Genomic DNA, 21,747 nt, shown 5'->3' with positions numbered 1-21,747 from the left:
AAGAACAGGGATGGGATTCCAGGAGACAGACGGTTACTCTAGGAGAGCTGGAGAGTACCGTCAGAGGTCCTTAACCCAGCAGCAGGACCAATATCTACCCTTTGTGCAAGAAGAACCAGGATGAGAACTGCCAGAGCCCTAAAAAGTTACCTCCCGTGGGCCACTAGTGTGAATGTTTCTGTCCAGACCATTAGAAAAAGACTTCATGAGGTTGGCCTGAGGGCCTAGTGTTCTTGCCCTGAGCTCACTGCGCCCTGCAAAGCTCAACTGACATTAGCAAGAGAACACCAGAATTAACAGGTGCGGTACTGACGCCCTGTTCTTTCCAACAATGAGAGCAGGTTCACACTAAGCTCATGTGAAAGACGTGAAAGGGTCTGGAGAAGCTGCTGTGAACATTTTGCTGCCTGCAACATTGTTCGGCGTCAGCATAATCGGTTTGGTGGTGGGTCAGTGGAAGATCCATAGAGGGACGCACAGACCTGTAGATGATAAATGATGGCATCCTGACTGCAATTAGGGATTGGGTTGAAATCCTTAGACTCATTAGATCCTTCTGGGTTCTGGGCTCCTTCTGGTGCATGATAATGCCCGGCAACTTGTGGCAAGAGTATGCAGCCAGTACCGGGGGGATGAAGGAATTGATAGAATTGACTGACCTCCATGTATATCTGACATAAACCCAATAGAACATCTGTGTTACTTCATGTTTAGGTCTATCTAATGCCACCAGGTTGGACCTCAGCCTGTCCAGGAGCTCAGTGATGCCCTGATCAGGATCTGGGAAGATATCATCTATCATCTCATAAGGAGTATGCTCCGACGTTGTCATACATGTTCACAAGCTCATGGAGGCCATATAAACTGCTGTCCTGTGTGCAATAGCTGCAATGGCATTTAAGTGAATTGGACTAGCCAGCCACATCAGTTTTTCAGTTTCAGCTTCTGTGTGATTTTGGATAAAGTCCTCTGTGGAAAAATAGGCAACCTTTTGTTCTGAACAGCATTTTTCTTTCTCAATGTAAATTAGAAATGTTTTCAAACTGTTACTTTACTATTTTCTGGAGCAGTGTGTGTGGCTCCTGCCCCAAAGCTGAGATTGTCTCGATCAGGAACTCCTGACCTCTCACAAAGGCTTTACCACAACTAGCCACAAGATGGCAGTAAAATAACGACGTGAGAGTCGGGTGCATGACTGGACTATTTTCATCCATCCATCCATCCGTCCATTGGATGTATGGATGAATATGATGACGGATGGATATATTCATCCTTATGACGTACCTGGAGAGAATCCATGCATGCACAGGGAGAACATGCAAACTCCATGCAGAAAGACATCAAGCTGGGATTTGAATCCAGGACCTTCTTGTTTGGAATATTTTCAGTTTATCAAGAATGAACCTAAGAAATATTTTTTTCCCCTTATGTTTAGTGTAACTATATATAAATAAAGTTCAATTATATATATATATATATATATATATATATATATATATATATATATATATATATATATATATATATATATATATATATATATATATATATATATATATATATATATATATTCTGAATAGAAATGCACACCATACTTTCCAACTTTTTATCTGTGAACATTTTCAGAAAACTTTGTCTTTTTAATGCACATCAGTTATAAGCTGCTTTGTGTTTGGTTTACCAAAATTACATATTTATATGCATCAAAGTTTGTGAATCTGATGTGGAAATCGTTCCCTTATGCAAGGTGCTGCAAGGTGCTACGTATCAAAGTCAGTTTGGGAATGAAGACACTCAAACTCTAACATAACGTTAATGCAGAACTATTTATTAGAAAGATTTTCAAGAAACATTTTTGCCTTTTTTTTTTACATTGGAGTTGTGTAGTTGTACACAAACTACAGAATTCAGCTGAGCTGAGGGGGGTTAAATAAAATGTATGTGTTTTTACAGAATATTTTCATTTTAGAGCGCTGCCCGGCAGCTCAGTCTACCAGCCGGCTTCCCGACTGAAACCTTCTTCTTCTGGGTACCTCACAACCCCCAAAGTGTAACTCCACACCTGCCTCAAAGCCGCTCTGTTCCAAGGAGGGGAGCAACGATTACTTTTTGTAATATATTTACACAGTTTGTGTAGCCTGACAGAAAAAGAATCATAGAATGAAGAAAAAAAATAATAAAATAAAAGACACTGTACATCAACTCCGTTCTAGTTGTTACACTATCGGGTGTAAAGGAATTTATACATCAGTTTTTCATCTATGTGAGTTCAAGGCTTTTTACAGCTTAATGAGCTCAGGAACAAAAATAAAACATGTTATTCTATAACTTTGTTTTCAGTGCTTATGCATTTGTTCTCCTTTTATTGTCAAAAAAACAACTCTATGCGGTTCTGCGTCAGAGCTTTCCTGTTCCGGCTCTGGTAACATTTAGATTAATGAGCTATTTTTAAAAATGTGTTTTTGTTATTTAAAACAACAAAGCCCTTCTGGCAGCAGGATGCGTTGTGCCTTGTTTCCCTGATGCCATTTAAACATCATTTGCAGCCGCTCATGTTTTGCATAAATTATTGAGGAAGAAGAGAGGAAGATAGGAAGAGGAGGCCTTTTTTTTTAATTCATCCATCCTCCCTATTCTCATAATATCTCCTCTTCTCCTCGATTCCCTAATTCTTTCCTCCTCGTTTCTGCTCCTCCTCCTTTCTTCCCGAAGTGTGGTCCTCCCACTGAAATGCCTCAGTTCCACAGTTTGAGGAAGCTGTCCCAGGATCCTGTGCAGACGCCCATTCCATCAGCCGGGACGCCGGTGCAGCTCACCCTGTTGTCATGGCCGGAGAGCACACCTGGAGAAAATCGGGGGAATGGACATCAATTTAAAAAAAATGGGAAATAACAGAGCATTAACCCCACATTTGTTTTGTTTGTTTGCAAAAATCTGAGTTAACACAACCCCAAAACCACATTTAATACCAACACTGACTGACATTAGGAGCACTCACCGACTTTCTCTCCCTTCAGCGAGTCCCAGATGTGGCAGTTAAAGTCGTCATAGCCTGCAAAGATAAGGCGTCCGGAGTTGGAGAGGGCCAGAGACGTGACGCCGGCGTTAAGGGTGGTGTCCGTGTAGTCCATCACCTCCTGGTCGGCACGCAGGTCGTACATCTTGCAGGAGCAGTCGTCAGATCCCGTGATGATGGCATTTCCACTGGGGAAGAACTGAAAGTGGAAGAGTGTGTGTTTAAAGAAAGGACGGCAAAGTTTAGGGTGTTAAAGGAAAATAACCGGCTGTGTTACACCTGGCAGCAACGACTGCTGTAAAGCATTTTTATTAGGGCTGTGCATAAAAATAGATACAAAGATTAATATCGATATTTTTAAAAACGATTTAATATCGCTATTCTGTCTCTCATTATAGATATACCTCCCAACCGCTAGGGGGCGTTATTACAGCACGCCATTACTGTTCACAGTGAAGAAATGCAAGTGAGACGAATTTGTGGAATGGCCGATATGATTTTAGAAACTCCTTCGTCCCTAAAATCAGACGTTTGGGCACAATTTTGGTTTCTTTGATTCGTTAAATGCATTGAACCAAATGCACTTTATTTTTCTGTTAATATATCAGTGTTCAATAAATTGAACATTAATATTTGGCTGGTTCTGTTGATTGAATGACTTTGAGCATTAATTTGAAAGTAATAAATATCGATGTTGGAGACAGATCAAATCAATCAGAGCTATATCGAGAATTCTATCGAATCGGCTCATCCTGGATGATACCCAGCCCTAATTTATAAGAACTGCTGATGAGTCTATCCCACGGCTGTTGGCCCACTCGTCATGCCAGAACATTCAGCAAAATGAAGGAGTTTTCTTTCAACCATGAATGGCCCATTTCCATTCATCACAGCATCTAATTTAAGTCCAGTCTTTGACGAGGCCACTCTAAAACCTTTATTTGTTGATTGCCATGTAGAGATGGGCTTGCTGTTGTGGGTCAAATCACTGTCCTTCTAAATAACTCAAGTTTAACTGAGATTAAGGTCACAAAGTGATGGCCGGATGTCCTCCTTCAGGATTTTTTGGTAGGAAGACGAATTTGTGGTTCCATCGATTACGTCTAGTAGCTCGAGACCATCATCATCAACTTAGCACCACATGTGACTGTCAATATGATGCTACCGATACCGGTACTAGCTCTCTGCCCCGAATGCTCGCACTGAACTTGGAAAAAAAAAAGCTTTTGCCTACCTAGCCCCCACAGCATGGAAGACTCTGCAAAAGATCCTGCTGCTTGATCTCCCTCAGTGTTTTTAAAGCTAGATTGATGGTCTTAGAGATGACTTCTTTCAGTTATCAGTGTTTTTTAATTCTGTCTGATGTAACATTTAACATTTTTAATTTTTTAGAAAATAGTCTGTGTGGAGGCTATTTACATGAGATGTTTTACACGTAATGTTTTGTAACATTAACAGTAATTTGTTTTTAGTTATTTATTTATTTTTGCCAGGTTGCCCGTGAAAAAGAGACCGTTAATCTCAATTGTGACTTTCCTGCTCAAATAAAGGTTTAATAATTAAAAAAATACAGTTTTTCTGAGTTGCTGTGTTAGTTTTGCACCAGATGTAATGGGGAAAAACATTTTCCACAAATATCCATTTTTTGTCCCAATCAAATATTGGATTTCCAAAAGTCTTGGATATTGCCGACATGTGTCAGCAGTGGTTTTTGACATGCACCTCACCCATGGATGCAATTTTTGGTGTCCCCAGCCCTTAGAAACAACTTTATAACCTTTTTTAAAGAGCTAGATATCAATGACATGGTCTCACATATCTTTTTTCCTTTGAACTGGGGATCGTAGATTTTTAGATCTTTCAGCTCTTATTGTCTATTGAAGGTTCTATAGAAGTGATTTCTTGATTCTTGTAAAAATCCCAAAATAATTTTGTTAATCACAGTTTATTTATAATTAAACAAAGTCAGTATTCCTATTTTCCCATAAGATCATGATGATTTGCATGTTTTTCCCCGTTAATAGGTAAAATAATTATTTAAAAACCTTTTTTTGTACTTAGTACTTGCTTAGTTTTGTCTGAAATTAACAATTTTGACTGACTTGTAACATTTAAGTGTGTCAAAAAAATGTTGCATAGTTAAAATCACTTTTCACAGGAGTCAAAATCTCAACCTCCGGTTCCCTCCTGGAAAACGGTCCTTGGCTTTTTGTTTTCTATGCTTACCTGTCGAAACAAACTGCTGTTCTAAACGTCTTATAATCTTTCCTCTCATCTTTCTGTCCCTCTAGAATCTATCATCCAATTCTGACAGTGTTTATGTTGTGTGTGTGGAGGCTTGATTTAGCGTCCTCACAGAAATGGCGTTGATGTCGCTGGTGTGTCCGGAGAAGGTCTGCTTGCAGTTTCCTTCCCTCAGGTCCCACAGCTTGGCCAGAGAGTCGCAGGCTCCTGAGATGAAGGTGTTCATGTCAGGGGAGAGGGCCAGCGACATGCAGTCCCCGATGTGGTTGGTGTAGACCATCTTCTGCTTGCCCGTCTCCAGGTCCCACAGGACGCTAAAAAAAAACAGAACAATGTCAGCAGTGGTGGCACATGGAATGTTTTTTAAAATCACAAATGATAAAGTCGTATGAAACACTAAAGCAGTCAAAAACTAGAACTAATGACACAACACAGAATAATTAGAGGCATCACAAAGTATTGCCAATGGCCCAGCCGCACCCTTACCATGATAATAGATTAAAATAAACTAAAAATAATCTAATTAAAGGCATCAATGTAAAGTATAATAATTTGATTGCAACAGGCTTTAAATTTCCAGGTAAGTGTAAAAAAAAATCAACAAATATATAAAAAGTATATAAAGATTGTTTTCATTGTGACACTGACTACAAAAGTTGTGACTTTGGCGAATGAACTCAAACACTGACTGAGAAGATTACCATTTATTTTTAAACACATATGAATTGGAAATATTAGAGATATCCTTGATTTCAGTCTGGACCATTAGCGTCCACATTTTCTGTCACGTGGGATTAATTCTTGAAGTCGAAAGTATTTGAGGATAAAAAAAAAACAAAAAAACAACAACCCAGGAATAAAAAAAATAGAATAAAAATGGGGCAGCACAAAATCAGCCCACGGGAAACAATTGGACCACAGGCCACAGTCTGGCCCCCCTTCTTTAGACTGATCTGCAAAAAGATTAACCTCGCCTGCAAGCTGTGTGCTCACGGTGTTTGTGCGTTCATAAACACCAGAAGTGGGTCGTAACTAGTTACATTTACTCAGTTACTTTTACTTGCGTAACTTTCTGACCAAAATGTACTTTTAGGAGTAGTTTTACTGCACTGTAGTTTTTACTTTTACTTGAGTCATATTATTACTCATCTATAGCTACTGTTACTTGAGTAAAATTTCTGGCTACTCTACGTACTGTGAGTAACTTCATCAAAAAATACCTGATTTGTTTTAACTAAAAACGGACATGAGAGATAAAAACCTAGAGTTTATAATAAAGTGCAACTTTTTATTTGTACAAAAGTTTTGATGTTTTAATGTTATTTTCTATCTTCTGATCTTTTTAGCCATTTAAAAGTCAGATGAACGTACAGTAAACAGCAGATATTGTCATTTGAAGTAATTTGCACTGTTCTAACATACTGTACATACATTAACTGCTGTAAGTATTGTTTCCAAGCTTAATCATATTATTTGCATATTCTTTCATTTTTGTCTTTCAAAATACCATAATTTGCACATAACCATATATTTTTGTCTATCTGATTACGTAATTTTTAAATATTAAATCACAAGCTGTTATAATTAGTTACTCTGTACTCAACTGGCCTACTTACCAAATACTTTTTTACTCTTACTTGAGTAATTTCCTGGCTGACTACTTTTTACTTTTACTTGAGTATAAATATGTTGAAGTAGCGCTACTCCTACTTGAGTACAACTTTTGGCCACTCAACCCACCTCTGACAAACACACAAGAATCCCTCTGGTACCGCTCCCACTCCAACCGTTTCTGACCGAACCAATAACGGTTCGGGCCAATCACGTTGCAGCATTGTGGCTTAAGGCGGGACGTACAGCTGTGACTGTGCAAGAGCCCTCAGCCGAACCAACATAAACATGGCAGCTGAGGAGGAAGCATTGGTAGCTGCTGGCGTCACATCTGTTTGATCAGAATCCGTAATTTCATCTTGACCAGTGTAAACTTGTTGTGGTTTCTCATGCCGCCTGGTGCTTACATTTTCATTTGATGCCGTGATTGGCTAAAACCAACCTTTGGTAGGCGGGCACTAGGTGTGGTTTCATCTAATCAGCTCAGGAAGTTCTGCTAAACGTCCCTCCTTTCCCCAAATGGATACGATGGGAGCAGTCCCAGATTGATAATGTGGGTGGCCAGTTCACTAAAAGATACCCGTCCTCTCCATGTTTTTTTTTTGGTCTTTTAAATGCTCACAATGAAATTACAAATCCTGAGTAAAGTGTTCACCACCTGTTATATTGGAAGCCCTCAAAGAGGTTCTGAATATGTCCATTTTCCACTTACCAGGTGGTGTCACCTGAGGCTGTCAGGATCTCACTATCACTGAGGAAACGGCAGCAAGACAGGTAGCCTGCGTGAAAGACAACGTTTTCATTTAAAGGATGCCACACTGAAACCTTTCAGGGGGCAGACCTGGTTGGGCCTTACCTGTGTGTGCATCCAGCTCCCTGAGGGTCTTGGGGCTGGCAGCTTTAATGTTGTAGACCGTGCAGATGTTGTCCAGACCACCGCTGGCCACCAGGTTACCAGAAGGAGCGAAGGCGACACTCATCACCCAAGCAGACTTCAGAGGGACGGCAACCAACTGGGAGAGAAATTCGGCCGTTGAGTTGATTGATTTTTAATTTACTCTCTAAACTGATGACTTCTCTAATTATGTTAACTTGATCATATTTAATGTAAAACTGTTTTTATTTTATTTGCTCTGGTTAATTTGTCCTCCATTCACTGGTTTCTATCAATAATAGTTGTTACTGTCAATCACAAAGTTTCCTTAACTAATCATTTCTGTAAGAGCTTAATGGGAAAAGAAAGATCTTGTAAGGAAATTGCAACTGACCAGTTAAAAAAGGAAAACATCTAAATTTTAAATTTAACTGGAACCTTTAAATTTACCCAAGTATTTAGGACTCCATCAGCTGTTTAATGGCTTCTGGTGATGCTTATATCTGTGTCTATTTTTAAATTAAATTCATACCTAACCCAGTTTATGAGAATGTGAAACAAAGCACAAAAGTAATTGGGCCAGTTATTATTTATTAATTATTATTTTTAAAGTTAACTCGTAGAAAAGATATTGTGATTCCTGCAAGAACATGGTTCACACTTGATATTGGACGTCACCCTACCTTGTTCCCAGTGAAGGTGTCCCAGACGAGAAGCTTGCCATCCTGTGATGCACTGACCATTTGCCTTAGAGAGGAATAAAACTGACAATATTAGTACAGGTGCCCTTTTAAAACGTACTAACAGCTAACAGTTTATGTTCAGAAATTTATAAAATCATCATATTTTCCATGCGATGCCAGCAAACTATACAACAATAGTAGTGCATTGGTTTTGATTTTCCTGTGACCCTCCAATGATTAATAACATGGATGGTTGATTTTTACCAGAGTATATGAGATTCCACCAGAGCCTGAATGTTTTTACATCTTTAACATGTTATTTATTTAATGATAAATAACCTACGTTTTATATATTATTATCAACAATATTTCAACGTGTGTCTGAATCTGAAAGCAATTGCAAACTTGATATTAAGTACCACATAAAGGTTAACTAGAGGAAAAGTAAAAGAAAACAAAAATAGTCTTTTTTTGTTTTCTTTTACAATACTTTTTTTTATATAATTTCATTTTCTAGGAGACAGTCTTAAGGAGCAATTTATGTTTCACCCTCTAGCTATATATATTTTTGACATTTTGTATATGAATTTATAACACAGAGATTAGGCATGATAAATAGAGTTAAGTTCATTGTTACCAAATAGAATAACTTATAAATAAGATGCTGGCATTTAAGTTGATCATGCTCAGCCTTATTTATTAAAGTAAATAATGAAACAAGACAGAAATCTGGGAAAACTTAATTAAATATACATTTTCTTAGGGAAAACGATCAAATTCTAATTTTGGCTTTACAGAATATAGAACAAGTTAAACCATATTAAGAACAAATCACTTAATAAAACGTTGTGATTCCCCATCGCGTTACCTTGAATCTGCTGACCAGTGCATGGCATAGATCTTGGCCAGGTGGCCCTTGAGTGTCTTCCTGAGCTTTAGCTGGACGCGGCCCACAGGGGCCACCCCGCTGGCCGCTGCTGTCATGGTGGTGTCGTTCGCGGCCTTCCGCGCCGCCTGGTGGCCGCATGCGGGAGTACATGCGTCCGTGAGAAAAGAAAAGGAGACAAAATGCATCATCAGTCAATGCTATGTAAATATATGTAATCTTGGTATATTGTGTTACTTTTGTTACACATCTCATACTTTAAGGCTTAAGGTCATGTTTATTCAAGCAAATTATTCAAGCAAATTATTCATAAATAGTTTAGGAAAGGGTTATAAAACACAATCTTTCTTTTGATGGTTAAAGAATGTAATGAAAACAAGACCTCCTAGAAACACCCTGACAAAGGTGCCAGTTCTTTTTGCAGGTTTTAAAGGGTTTCTACAGGAAGTGGTTTGTCCCATGCAGGAAATGCTCACCTCAATCTGAGCACGGAGACCATCGCACTCCTTTTTCAGCGCATCCATTTCAGCTTTCTCAGATGCCATGATGACAGTCGCTGGAGGATGTTACTGATGGGAAATGAAACAATCCTTCTGCTGCAGCATGGAGAACACAAAAGGAACGGTAAGTTACGGAGGAAATGTCAAAAACAAAAGGGCATCGTGTAAAATAAACACGTTTTCCCCGGGGGTTCATTATGCCACTGTTTCTTTTCTGAGATAAATACACTTCCGGCCAGCTGACGAAGCATTAAATTACTCTCAGGGACACAAAGTCCGTGAACCCGATTTATCTAACTAGAGCGCTTGGTTTCTGTTGCATCATCAAATGCCCCGCAAAGATCAGTTCCTGCTTACAGATGTAATCCAAAACTGATGTTGTAATGCCGACAGATCAGAGTCAGGTACGCAGAGAAAGAAACGAAGAAAGAGGTGAAGAAGGGGGATATGTAAGAGATGACAAAGAAATACTTTTCTGGACACAATGTTAGGAGGGAGAAAAAGTTTTTAAAGAAGTACTTCTGCTGCGTTTTCAGTCCTGTTTTGCGCTCACTACCTTTAACTGTTGAACAAAGCAGTTTATCTCTTGCTTCAAGAAATCAGTAACAACGGTACATATGAGGTTCTCAGCCGCTACTGTCAAGCCACATATGAAAAGTTAAAAATCTTTCAAGTTTTATGAAGCCGACATCAAATATACTTTCTTAAAAGCCTTGCGTGCAGGCAAGGCATAGGCATAGGCATAGGGTATGACTCTAATACGCTGTAATGGGATGCTGACGTCTGACAAACTTCATGCCAAGAATCTGCTTGCAAACCAACGAGGCCAACCTTCAAGGCCACACAAGTCCTCAGGATGAGGAATATCGACATGGTATTTTTAATTTTCCGACAGGAAAAGCTGTTTGCATTGATTCCCAGTTTGATTGGAATGAATGATCCTGCTGCTTAGAGTGCAAGAAGCACAACCTGCACACTGCATGCTAGTCATAATGAACAGAACAACGGCAGATTATATACTGTCTGCAAAAATAATGAGCAAAAAAATAAAGAGATTGGGTTTAAAAAAAAAAAACATCCATAGCTATTGTCCTGCGGACCCGAGCACAATAGTAACGAAACATGTCTATCATGGACATGAGTTGGTTTTGCTGCACATGCAGGAGGCTGAACCTGTGACAGGACGCAGAGAGAAAGATGGGAAGACAGAAAATGCAGTGGCGCCGCCGCTGAGGGGGTTCCTGGGGTGGGTTTGCTGCAGGGCTTTAAATCCCGGGAGAAGATCTTAAGGGAGGCTTTACGGCCAAATCTCCTCTCATCCGATTAATACTATTTACCTTGGGATCACTGAAAGAGCGAGGTGATGTGGAAGATAATAAAGAAATAAGTTGTTCGTTCAGAGTCAAAATCATGACCAACACACTGACGAGGCGACTATTTAGGATCCAGCAGATGACCACATTTAAGGAATATCTCAAGTGAAGCTACTCCTTTAACTGAAAACACGCAAAACCAGAAAAAATGATCTCGGAAAGACGCAAACTCTTGCAGAAGAAAAGTCAGGGCAGGAATCTGTTGGCCTTAAGGTCCCACTAGTTACGGCCGCTTCACCTGAGACTAAGGTCTTCTTTCCCTACTTGTTTGCAACCCAAAGATCAATGTCAAAATGAAAGCAGTCACGGGATGCAAGCAGATTTTCTCTTGCTAGCTTGAAGCCACTGACACGGTGGCCCGGATGAAGATGATGAAGAGACTCTTCGTCGAGAACCGGCAACAACTTTCTCTCGTGAAATCTCGGAAACTCGCGGAATGCAGCGGCATCGTAAGCCCGCCACAGTTTGCCAACGTCTCCAGGGTGAACAAAACTCTCTTTCCTGGACTTCAAACCTAAAAAAAAAAAAAAAGCTCCCTTCAGCAGCAGCTGAAGACATCTAAGCAGAAACGGGACCTTCCCCACTCACGGTTAGGACCTTGTCTCCTGCTGCTGGACGCCTCCTGGTCCCCGTCACCTCTGGCTCCGAGCTCCCCTGTGAGTTCCTTCAGGTTCCACAGTCCCCGGGTTGCGCAGCCGGCCTCGCTGGCTTCCTCTGATGCTCTACCCGACGCAAGACTGCTGATCTGGCTCCACCTGCGAAGAAGAAAAAAAACTCTCTCTTTCTCCTTGCCCTTCCTCCACGGGCGAAGAACAGATGAGGATTGGAGGGGATGAAGGAGATAAGGGATGAAGGGATAAAGCGCAAAGATGGAAACAGCGAGGGAAGGAGAGAGACTGAGAGAAACAGGGGGAGGGAACGTGGCACGGAGCAACAGGTAAACTGGTTGTATGGGAAAAAAAAAAAGAGGTTATGGGGTCAAGTGACAAAAGCAGGTGATAAACCAAAGGAAGGCGGCGAGTTAAGGGGGAAAAGGTAGATGGAGATGTGACAACCTCAGACAAATGGGGCTTGCATGGGAATTAAGAAATTAGTTGTTTTCCCAAACATATACGCGATTCAAAAAGGAAGACAAATTGGTTTATAGTAGATAAAATCAATTGAAACAACACAAAACTAAAGGGGCATCATGGAAAAAGCTTTTTATTACTTTAGCCACCAGGTCGACGCAGACACTTGTGGTCCTTTTTGTTGCAGACCCCGTTTTCCATGAGCACGGGGCGGTCGGTGAGGAGCGGAGGTTGACAAGGGGCGAATTGGTTTGGCAGAGCTAATGAGCTGAGCCTGGTTAATCAGGGTTTTGGGAGATATCCGGGGACGAGCAATCTCGTTAGGGAATTAGAACGGGTCGGGCTAAACGTGCGTCACACTTGACTCGCAAAGGTAGGGAAGAAAGGTGGATCAAGAGTCAGTTGTGGCGTCGTGCCTGCGCCATATAATGTTCTGGCGTTCTCTTTGAGGAACTGAGGAGGCCCTGTGAAGACAAGATATGAAATCAGACACTGTCCGCGTTGCTCCTCGTGTATCAGCGCTCCCAGGTGACCTGGACTAGGAAAAAAACAAACATCTAATGTAAAGGCAGGAGAGCAAACAGTGAGGAGGAGGGGTACCGCCATGTTCTGATATGAAGTGGAGTAGGTTTTGGGTCTGGTATCACAGATGATCCTGTTTGGTCTACCCCTTTGACATCTCGTAATCTGACCGGCAACGTCAGGAGGATTTGCTCTCTTTCTTCCAGGAAATCTGGGTGGGTGAATTTAGAGGAGGAGGAGGAGGAGGAGCACCTAATGGTAATTAGATCGCCTCGCTTCATTAAAGTGGAGGGATGGAGGTCAGGGCGGTGAGCCTGGCGCATCGTTCACCAGAGCTTTATTTCTGGAGGCAGAAATGTTCACACAACGTATGGTTCCCTACCAACGAGTCTAGATACAGTGCTCATTCGTTCAGCTATGTAAAGCTAAAAAGGAACCAAAAAAACAAAAACAAATCTAAGAGCAGGTTAAAGTTATTCCCTGAACAATCAGAGGGTTTATTGAGAAAATAAACTCTAAATGAACACCAGTCCTTTTGGCCACTCCAACATTTAATCACAATATTAGTTAATATTATGTATTTTGGGAAGGACAGTGTTTCATTGTAGATTTTATACAAAGTCTCAGCTGAAAAAGAATGTTACTAAAATCTAAATCTTTCAAGTGACCCAGTTCTGTGTCCCTGGGAATTAACGTGTTTAGGTGCGATATCTTATTCCCGGAACAAGAGAAAAAGACCTAGTGAGGATGCTGGTTGAAGCTGGTTTAAGAGAGAACCTTTATTCACAATAAGATGAGTCCAAAAATGACATCAGCTGAAAAGTTACTCAGACAAGAAGAAGCCATCGCTCCAAAAAGTCCATCAAATAAACTAAGAATACAGTTTTGGAAATACTCCCAGGGACTAGGACTTTCATTTTTAAAGTCTTGTAATGAGATCTTATGATACTGAATAAAAAAAGAAAAAAAAAAGAAATTGACAAGCCTTGGGACACCATAGGCTTCCCTGAAGTACAGGGATGGCAGCTCATTAATCAATGTGTGTGTGTGGTTTTTAATTTCTAAGCTTCTGGTGCACTTCATAACATAGACGAAATCAGAGGGAAATAATAATAATATTGTTGATATATTGAAAACTGTGATAATGAAGCTAAAAATGTGTGTACGCAAGGTAGCCTGTAAACAGGAGGAATGGGCCAAAAGTTCAGCAACCTGTTGCGAGGAGCTTGTGGATAAGGACCCCCAAACAATTAATCCAAGTCACACAGTTTAAAGGTAACTATATCAAACACCCAGGAAGTGCATGGAAACAGATTTTGAAAAAAAAAAAAGTTGAAACAAAGCCATATTACTGATAATTTGGACATTTTGCAAACCTCAAACCCCCCCACTCAGTGTTGGCAGATAGGCGTTCACACTGATTCTGGTTCTGCTGGAGGGTTCTCCCTGTTGAAGGTGGGTTTTCCTCTCCACTGTCGCTACATGCATGCTTGGTATGAGGGATTGCTGCAAAGTTAACAACAACATGCAATGATTTCCTTAGATGGAAAACGTTTCAACCGATCTGTCTGCATCATTGAACTGAAACGACTTTGCGAAAGGCCTTGAGACGGCATGTGCTGTGAATTGAACATAAATAAACAGAACTGATTTAAAATAATTTAATAGTCATTTCTCTCAAAAGGGGCATAATCTTTTAGCCCACGTCTTGTTGTCAGACAGGGTTTATTTCTGTTCATTTTCATTTGATCTGCAGGTCGGGTTGTAATCAAGGTGTGGCTGGTAAAGCTTATCGCAGGTTTGTCATAGTTAAACAATTTGGGGATTTTACTTTTACATAGGGCTATTATTTATTAATTTTTTTTCAGCGTAATCATTTTTTTGAAAACTATATTTTGTCTTCCATTGGTTTGAGAGCTCAGAAGAAGTCTGTAGGGAGGGGCACGGTACTTTCCGTGCCAGGACACTTGTATGCGCATCATCATTTGAGCCTTATTGTGTTCTCTTGAAAGTGTTCCAGCTGGCTCCATGTCTGCCTAAGACGTTAAAACACTTGTGAAATGTTTATCTCTCTGCTCGGGCTCACGTGACGCGGTCTAAAAATAAAACCTGCTGCAAGTCACACTAAACTCTCTCTTAACGAGCACTTCCCACACACACACGCTTCTCTATCAGCATCAGGTGTAATCTGGGTCCTTTGATATTAGATTAAACGTCCTCACCTTCATGGGCGCCGATTGGACTAACAGGTTGAAAGTAATTATTTAATTTGTATACGCTCATGTTTTTTCAACTTCTTTTTTGTTGTTGTTGTTGTTGCATATCTTGCATTTTAAAAAGGAAATAAAACTGTCAATAAAGCTATCTTCTTCTAAAATGTTTGCCCATTGTTGTTGAACGTGTATGGCTCTTCTCTTTCTTTCCCCTTCGGTCCAGAAACATTTGTATTAATGTGATTCTAAAATGACCTCAAGGTTTAAGCTTGTCCATGGAAAGCTATCCCTTTTGTTTCTGTGTTGACCCGCCAGTCCATCTGGACTCAGAAAGCCATCTTTTGCATGGATCTTATGCTTTTCTGGTTCTGGATAAGCCTACAAACAAGCAAACTTTATCATACTATGGGAAATGACACTGTCACACAGATTACACATATGTCTCTATTGGTTCTGTTTTGAAATTCACAAGGAAAAAACATTGCACTTATTTTTCTTTTCCATTAAAATGTCAGTAAGATGAACACTAGAGGCAGCCACCCAACGTTTACCTTTACAGGTAAAGCATTTGCAACAGAAAAAATTTAAAAACAGCAACAAAACGAATTTACAGACGTGCTTTTCTAGCTGGAAGGTCAGACGTCCCAAATCATTTTGGTGAATTAAAGAAAATCGAACAGTTTGGGTGAAAACACATCTTTGCATTTGACATCCACAGGAAAACAGTTTTATGTAAACAGTCCTCTCTCAGCTGATTCCGTACTGAATTGGTTTTGGGTCTCTCAAAGCCATTGATGAAAATTTCATTCCCTTTTGGGTGGGCAAAGTTGCTTACCCTCTGTTTTACCAGACATAAGAAATTATATCTTAGCATCGTTTGGATGAGTGGAGGATGAAAATGATGGCTGCTTTGCCTTCAGTGAGACCTTTCCTAGATGGAAATGTGTCCTGCATCCAGTCTGGAACATTGAGGCTTATTATTTAGTTAAAAGTCAAGTAATTGTTTAATCCTCAACTGTATGTCAAACATAAAACAAAGTGAATAAGTGGTCAGTGCCAGAAGTAAGACCAAGTCATATCTTTCCTAGTGACACGTCAGTCTAAAGTCTTTGTGGTCAAGTCTCAACTCAAGTAAACGTCCTTGGATTTAACGGGCCAGAATGAGCCATCCCATAAACGTGAGGAAACAAATCATGCGGATCAACATTTTCTTTTTGTCATTTCATGTAAAGATGCTCAAGTCATTAGTATTCAAGTCAAAGTCAAGTCTGAAGTCATCAAATCTATGACTTGAGTCTGACTTGAGTCAAGCCATCAAGTCAGCGCTCACATCTCTGTTCGGAGCTGCATTTTATCATTTATCATAAATCTGAGCTCAATGTCCAGAAAGACATTATAAACAGATTTCTTTGTTCTAATTGTGACAGTGTTTGAGTGTTTGAGTGCAGCACAGCGGTGCTCCCCTAACCTGCTCTCATGTGGTAAGACCCAGGCTGTAATCCAGCCTAATGAAGTGGGACAGAAGAGGGCTAGCTGACTTCCTGGTATCTCTCAGTTGTAACAGGCTCAGGAGTAAAACCCTGCACTCTAACTCTCTCCCCTTTTGGCCTCTTCATTCAGTGAAGCTCTTAGTCCACTTTGAGAACACGGGCAGAGGACAAAGTCACACGGAAGACTGGATGGCGATCTCACAGAGGGATTTAAATTGGTTTTGTGTTAGCTATAAGCGGAACGCCCCTAAAGAAGTGAAATGCAATTTAACCAGTAGAAGATGTACTTTCAAACAATTGCATTTTAAGTCAGCTATTTTTTGTTTGGCCTAAAACAAAGGAAGACAAATTGGTTTATAGTACATAACGTTAAACTTAACATTAAATACATAAAGAAAATTAACACCATTCTGTTTAGACCTAAGCATGTGCTCATTGTCAGCATATATAATATTAATTCAGGGCTTGTAATAACCTGTGATTCTACCAATAATACAAAGTGCTATTTTAATTATTTATAACTATAATTTATAAAAACAAGATTTGGATGCTAGCATTTGGATTTATTACAGATCTTCTCTATTCATGTCAAACAGTCAAATGCCCACCCCCCATTAATGTTTAATTAAAAGCTCATTTAATTTAACCTCTCTTGACAAAAAATGGCTCATTTAAATCGGTTAGCTTTCTGACACAGATCAGCATCTTTTTGTCTGAATATTTAGGAAGATTTGACTTGTCATCGTGGGTGCTTGGGAATGTGGTGTTGAAAATGTTAGTTGTGCTTGAAGCCGTCAGTTTTGGAGCAGGGGCTTTTTCCCCCAGGTCTGCACCCTCTGTGTACACAGTGATGTAAAACTGGCTTCATTTGTGGGTGTTCAGGTGTTCCAGGAGTTTTGGTCCCTGGTCAGTCAAACCAATCTCTTTCATCTGCGGTGGACAGTTTTGGTCCGATGGTTAAAACTTGGACACATCTGGATATTCTTATCAGACAATTTCCTCACACGACTATCACAGCTGATTTTGGGAAGGATAAAGCAGGTTAACATTATTACACTTTAGGAACGGACTCACCTCAACTATATTGAAGATTTGTGCAGGCACATCTTGGAAAGAAGAAAGGTCAAATATTCAAACAGAATAATGCTAGAAGCTTCTTGATGGGATTTCTCTGAAACTTGCTCTGAAAAATTTTACATTTTACTGAGAGGTGTATATAAAGTAGTTTAGTCTTTATACATTGCCTTGCCAAAAAAAAAAAAAAGTTGCTACGCGTATTTAGCTAAGAAAATATGTACGAACCGACTATTAGATAATTGGGCAATCATCTTTCAACTGGCAACCCGTTTTTTAATCCAAGCTGATTCAATTAGTAGTTTCTGTTATGAGAAAAACATTTTTTTTCTGTTATGGGAAATTTTTTAATTTGTCCAATGCATTATTACAAAATGAAAGGACAGAAGGGAACCCTCGTCTTCGAGGAAGAAATGTAGCCAGAAAAAAATTACCGTGATCGCTGTTTTAAACATTTGGCCAAAACAAATAGAAGATGAACGACAGTAGAACTCAGCGGTATGTTCAATAGTGAAAGGAAGAGCATTTCCACATGCACAAGGCGATGGGAGCTCAAGGGATTGGGACTGAACAGCTGTGTAGCCGTAAGAAAACCACTAATGAGTCAGGCTAATCCAAAAAAAAAAAAAAAAAAAAAAATGCTAAAGTTTGCTCAGGAGCATAAAGATTGGCCTCTGGAGCAATGGAAGAGGGTCATGTGGTCTGATGAGTCCAGATTGACCCTGTTCCATGGTGATGGGCGCATCAGGGTAAGAAGAGAGATGAGGGAAGTTTATTTTTAATAGTATCCTTCAGTTACAAGACAATTCAAAGACAATTATCAAAGGCAGGTGAAGTGATGCACCCATCATGCCTTGTGCCAAATGCATACAAGCCTGTTGGGGGCAGTGCTATGATCCGAGCGCTGCTGCGGTTGGTCAGGTCCAGGTTCAGCAACATTATGTGCCCAAAGAATGACGTCAGCTGACTACATGAATAAGGACCAGGTTATTCCATCATGGATATTTTCTTCCCTAACGGCACGGCATATTCCAAGGTGACAATGCCAGGATTCATCAGGCTCGAATTGTGAAAGGTTGGTTCAGGGACGTCATTTTCACACACGGATGGGCCACCACAGAGTCCAGACCTTAACCCCATTGAGAATCTCTGGGAAGTGTTGGAGAAGGCTCTGTACAGTGGTTTGTCTCTCCCATCATCAATAAAAGATCTTGGAAATAAATCTTTTGAATTGCAGAAGCTTATGAAAATAATGTCACAGTGAATGGGCGCTGTAATCAGAGCTAAACACAGTCCAAGAAAATACTAGAGTGAAACCTTTTATTTTGGTGATGATCTGTTGTTCTTTGCCTGGCAGTGTATAAGCCTGACCATGTGACCATGACCCCCCCTCCCCTCCCTTAAAAAAGATGTTACATTTTAACTTGTGCATTAAGTTCCTACTCTTAAAATGTCATGTTCTGTAAAAAACATTTTAAATAAATCAAATCCAAAATTATTATTAATACATGAAGGCGGCATGTAAACGTCTTAGATGAAATGTATTTAGAACATGATCAGAATCAAAATCTGAACCAGAATCAGTTTTGTTGGCCAAGTTTAGGCAAAACAAGGAATGTAACCTTGGTTTCACTTTGCTCTCAACATTCAGACATTTCTGATATGAATAAAAACATTTGGTCGGTCTCAGAAATATCATTCAGAATAAAATTATGATGATTAGAAAAGCCTAAACAAAAGTTCCTACTTTCAAAAACATAATGATTTCACTGAAAAACGATAAAAACGATAATTTAAAATCAAGAACACAGAGTAATGAACCTAAGTTTGTTTGTACAGGCATAAACAAAGGGCTTATAGTGTTTTTTAATGAAACACTGTTCACTGTAGTGAAAAAATCTGCAACTTATTTGATGAAAAACCCACTGAGGAGAGATATCTGTCATCGTCTCTTCACAGCTTCTTTAGATGGGGCCTGACATCTACTGCCAGTTTGTACTGCCACCTGCTGGAAATTATGGGAAAATGATTATCTGAATAATTGTGTCTCGTGGTGTTCATTTGATGATTCTAAGACTAGTTTCATTATTTATTTACTTATTTTACACTTCATTATAGCATGAATGTGGCCCGGATGAAAGTGCAGTATAAAAGGAACAAAATAAAACAAAATAAAATAAAAATAATGTCAAATTAGTCACTTTTTAAAACACTGGAAATAAATGACCGATTGTAAAAACAGCACAAGAAATCTGGAAACAAAGAATTTCACTCAAATATTTCAACATTTTTGTTTTTTCTTTCCATCTTCAGAAATTTTTCTTTCAGGTAGCCAAACTAAAACCAGACTGTGTTGAAGTGTGATCTGGAGAGAATAATTCATATTTTTTCACAACTCGACTAGATGAATGCGAATGACTTTATACTAGGATCAGCCAGGCTTCTCTATCACACCTTCAGCTGCCAGTGTGCAAAAATATGGAATAAGTTGCTGATTAATATTAGTTAGGCTTCTTCTCTTGTCGTTCTTAAGTCTCTCTTAACATCAGGTATTTTCAGCGGCTTTTGGCGTAGTGTGTGCTTTATAAATATAATGGATATGGATTTAGCTACATTATTAGAAAAGTAACACGTTTGCCTCTACAAAAACAGATCTGGTTAAACTTTAAACAAACAAGGTCTTGGTTCATTGAATTCGCACCAATGAATTTTACCTTATTTGTGTCAAGATGATAAATTGTTGAAACAGCAACAGGTCAAATATATTTTGACTTCGTTTCTTTTTTTTTTTGTGGGACATTTATAAAATCCCTGTTACATAAATATACATAGTTTGAGTTGTTTTATTAATTCATTAAAATCTTCAAATTGCTGATCCTTGCAAAGAATGTCGGCATCTGAGAGTTTATTTTAGTCAAATACAAAGTCCTTACTAATATGACGTCATAAAAAAAATAAACACAAATGCATATCTAATAGAATTTGTTAAATACGTCTGATACTATTCATAGGATGAAAACAAACAATATGAATGACCTTGAAGTGCTAATTCGGCAATGAGAACATAAGTAACATTGAATGGGTAAATTCTCAGTTTTTTGGGTTATTGCCACAGCAAACAGGACTTGACTTTTGATCAGTTTTTTTCTGAAAACATTTCAACACTTATCCAGGAGTCTTCTGCAAGCCACCAGAATTGATCAAGTAGAAAAACTTCAGTAGTAAAGGGATCTGCGTGATCATTAACAATGTTGGACCCTAAAGCCACGCCTGCGTCTAAGGATATGTTAAAAGAGCGTGTCCTTTCGCACAGAGGCAGATTGGGAGCCTGCACTAGAAAGATTAATGAAATAAAGGCTTTGATGACAGATGCAGGAAATGCTGATGCAGTCAATGATTCAGTACAAGCATTTAAGGAAGCCGTGGATGAGTTTAAAAATGCTCATAAGTTGGTTCAAGAGATCTTGTCAGAGGACGAAAAGGAAATATATTGCAATTATTGACTGGTTTGAGCCTCGAATAACTAACCTAAACTGTTTTTTGAAAGATGTTGAAACAGGGAAAAAAAGACATTGTACAATCAACAATCAAACCATCTGACAGCATATCTAATGTATCACAGAAATCAAAGTCATCTTCTTCCACATCCAGATCTTCCTCAGTCTCTTTAGAGTTAAAAAAGGCCAAAGCACAACAGGCTGCTGCACTGGCACGAGTTGCTGCCTTGAAAGAAAAACATGCTTTACAAATGGAGGAAGCAAAATTGAAGTTAAAGATGGAGCAAATTGAGCTAAAAGCTGATCTTGCAGCATCAAATGCTAAAATAAAGATCTTGCAAAGTGATGAGGTGGACCAGAAACTGTCTTTAGGTGATGGCATAAATGAATATTATAGCTCTCATCAAACCACATTCCATAGAGGGCAATGTGGAATTTATGCACCTAGGTGCTATACCAAAAGCTTTTTAATGGACCATTTTGGAGAGATGTAAATCTTCTCCCAGGAGTTTAAGCTCAGCAGAGAATAAACCTCGAAATAAGAATCCCACTGAAAGTGAAACTGAAGCTGCAACTTATGATCATAACGCATCTGAAACTGCACAAGATTACCCAGAGGTGGCCGTTACTGCTGATAATGAAAATTTGAATGTTGTTATTCGAAGACAAAATGACATAGCAGAACTTATTGTCA

At 39.4% G+C, this 21,747-nt stretch overlaps 1 protein-coding gene across 4 annotated transcripts; it reads right to left on the bottom strand.

The window, feature by feature from the left end:
- Positions 1-1,807: 1,807 nt before the first annotated feature.
- Positions 1,808-11,936, bottom strand: gnb3b (guanine nucleotide binding protein (G protein), beta polypeptide 3b). Of its 4 annotated transcripts, XM_036145522.1 has the most exons (10): positions 10,915-11,021; positions 10,835-10,837; positions 9,791-9,907; positions 9,297-9,442; positions 8,429-8,492; positions 7,728-7,884; positions 7,584-7,650; positions 5,373-5,574; positions 2,999-3,215; positions 1,808-2,842 (listed from the first exon to the last, which is right to left on the bottom strand). In XM_036145522.1, exons 3-10 carry the CDS (start codon positions 9,857-9,859, stop codon positions 2,736-2,738), a joined length of 1,029 nt encoding a protein of 342 aa, XP_036001415.1. In that variant the 5' UTR covers positions 9,860-9,907; positions 10,835-10,837; positions 10,915-11,021; the 3' UTR covers positions 1,808-2,735. The 4 variants fall into 4 exon arrangements, with proteins under 4 accessions (XP_036001415.1, XP_012729412.2, XP_036001413.1 ...); XM_012873958.3 differs by lacking the exons at positions 10,835-10,837; positions 10,915-11,021 and adding an exon at positions 11,776-11,936; XM_036145520.1 differs by lacking the exons at positions 10,835-10,837; positions 10,915-11,021 and adding an exon at positions 11,776-11,936 and having other exon boundaries at positions 9,791-9,904.
- Positions 11,937-21,747: the final 9,811 nt, after the last annotated feature.

Source organism: Fundulus heteroclitus, chromosome 13 (assembly GCF_011125445.2).
Source record: "Fundulus heteroclitus isolate FHET01 chromosome 13, MU-UCD_Fhet_4.1, whole genome shotgun sequence".
Classification (NCBI taxonomy): domain Eukaryota; kingdom Metazoa; phylum Chordata; class Actinopteri; order Cyprinodontiformes; family Fundulidae; genus Fundulus; species Fundulus heteroclitus.
The sequence above is the reverse complement of the archived record's forward strand: the minus strand, read 5'-3'. Positions and strand labels throughout refer to the sequence as shown.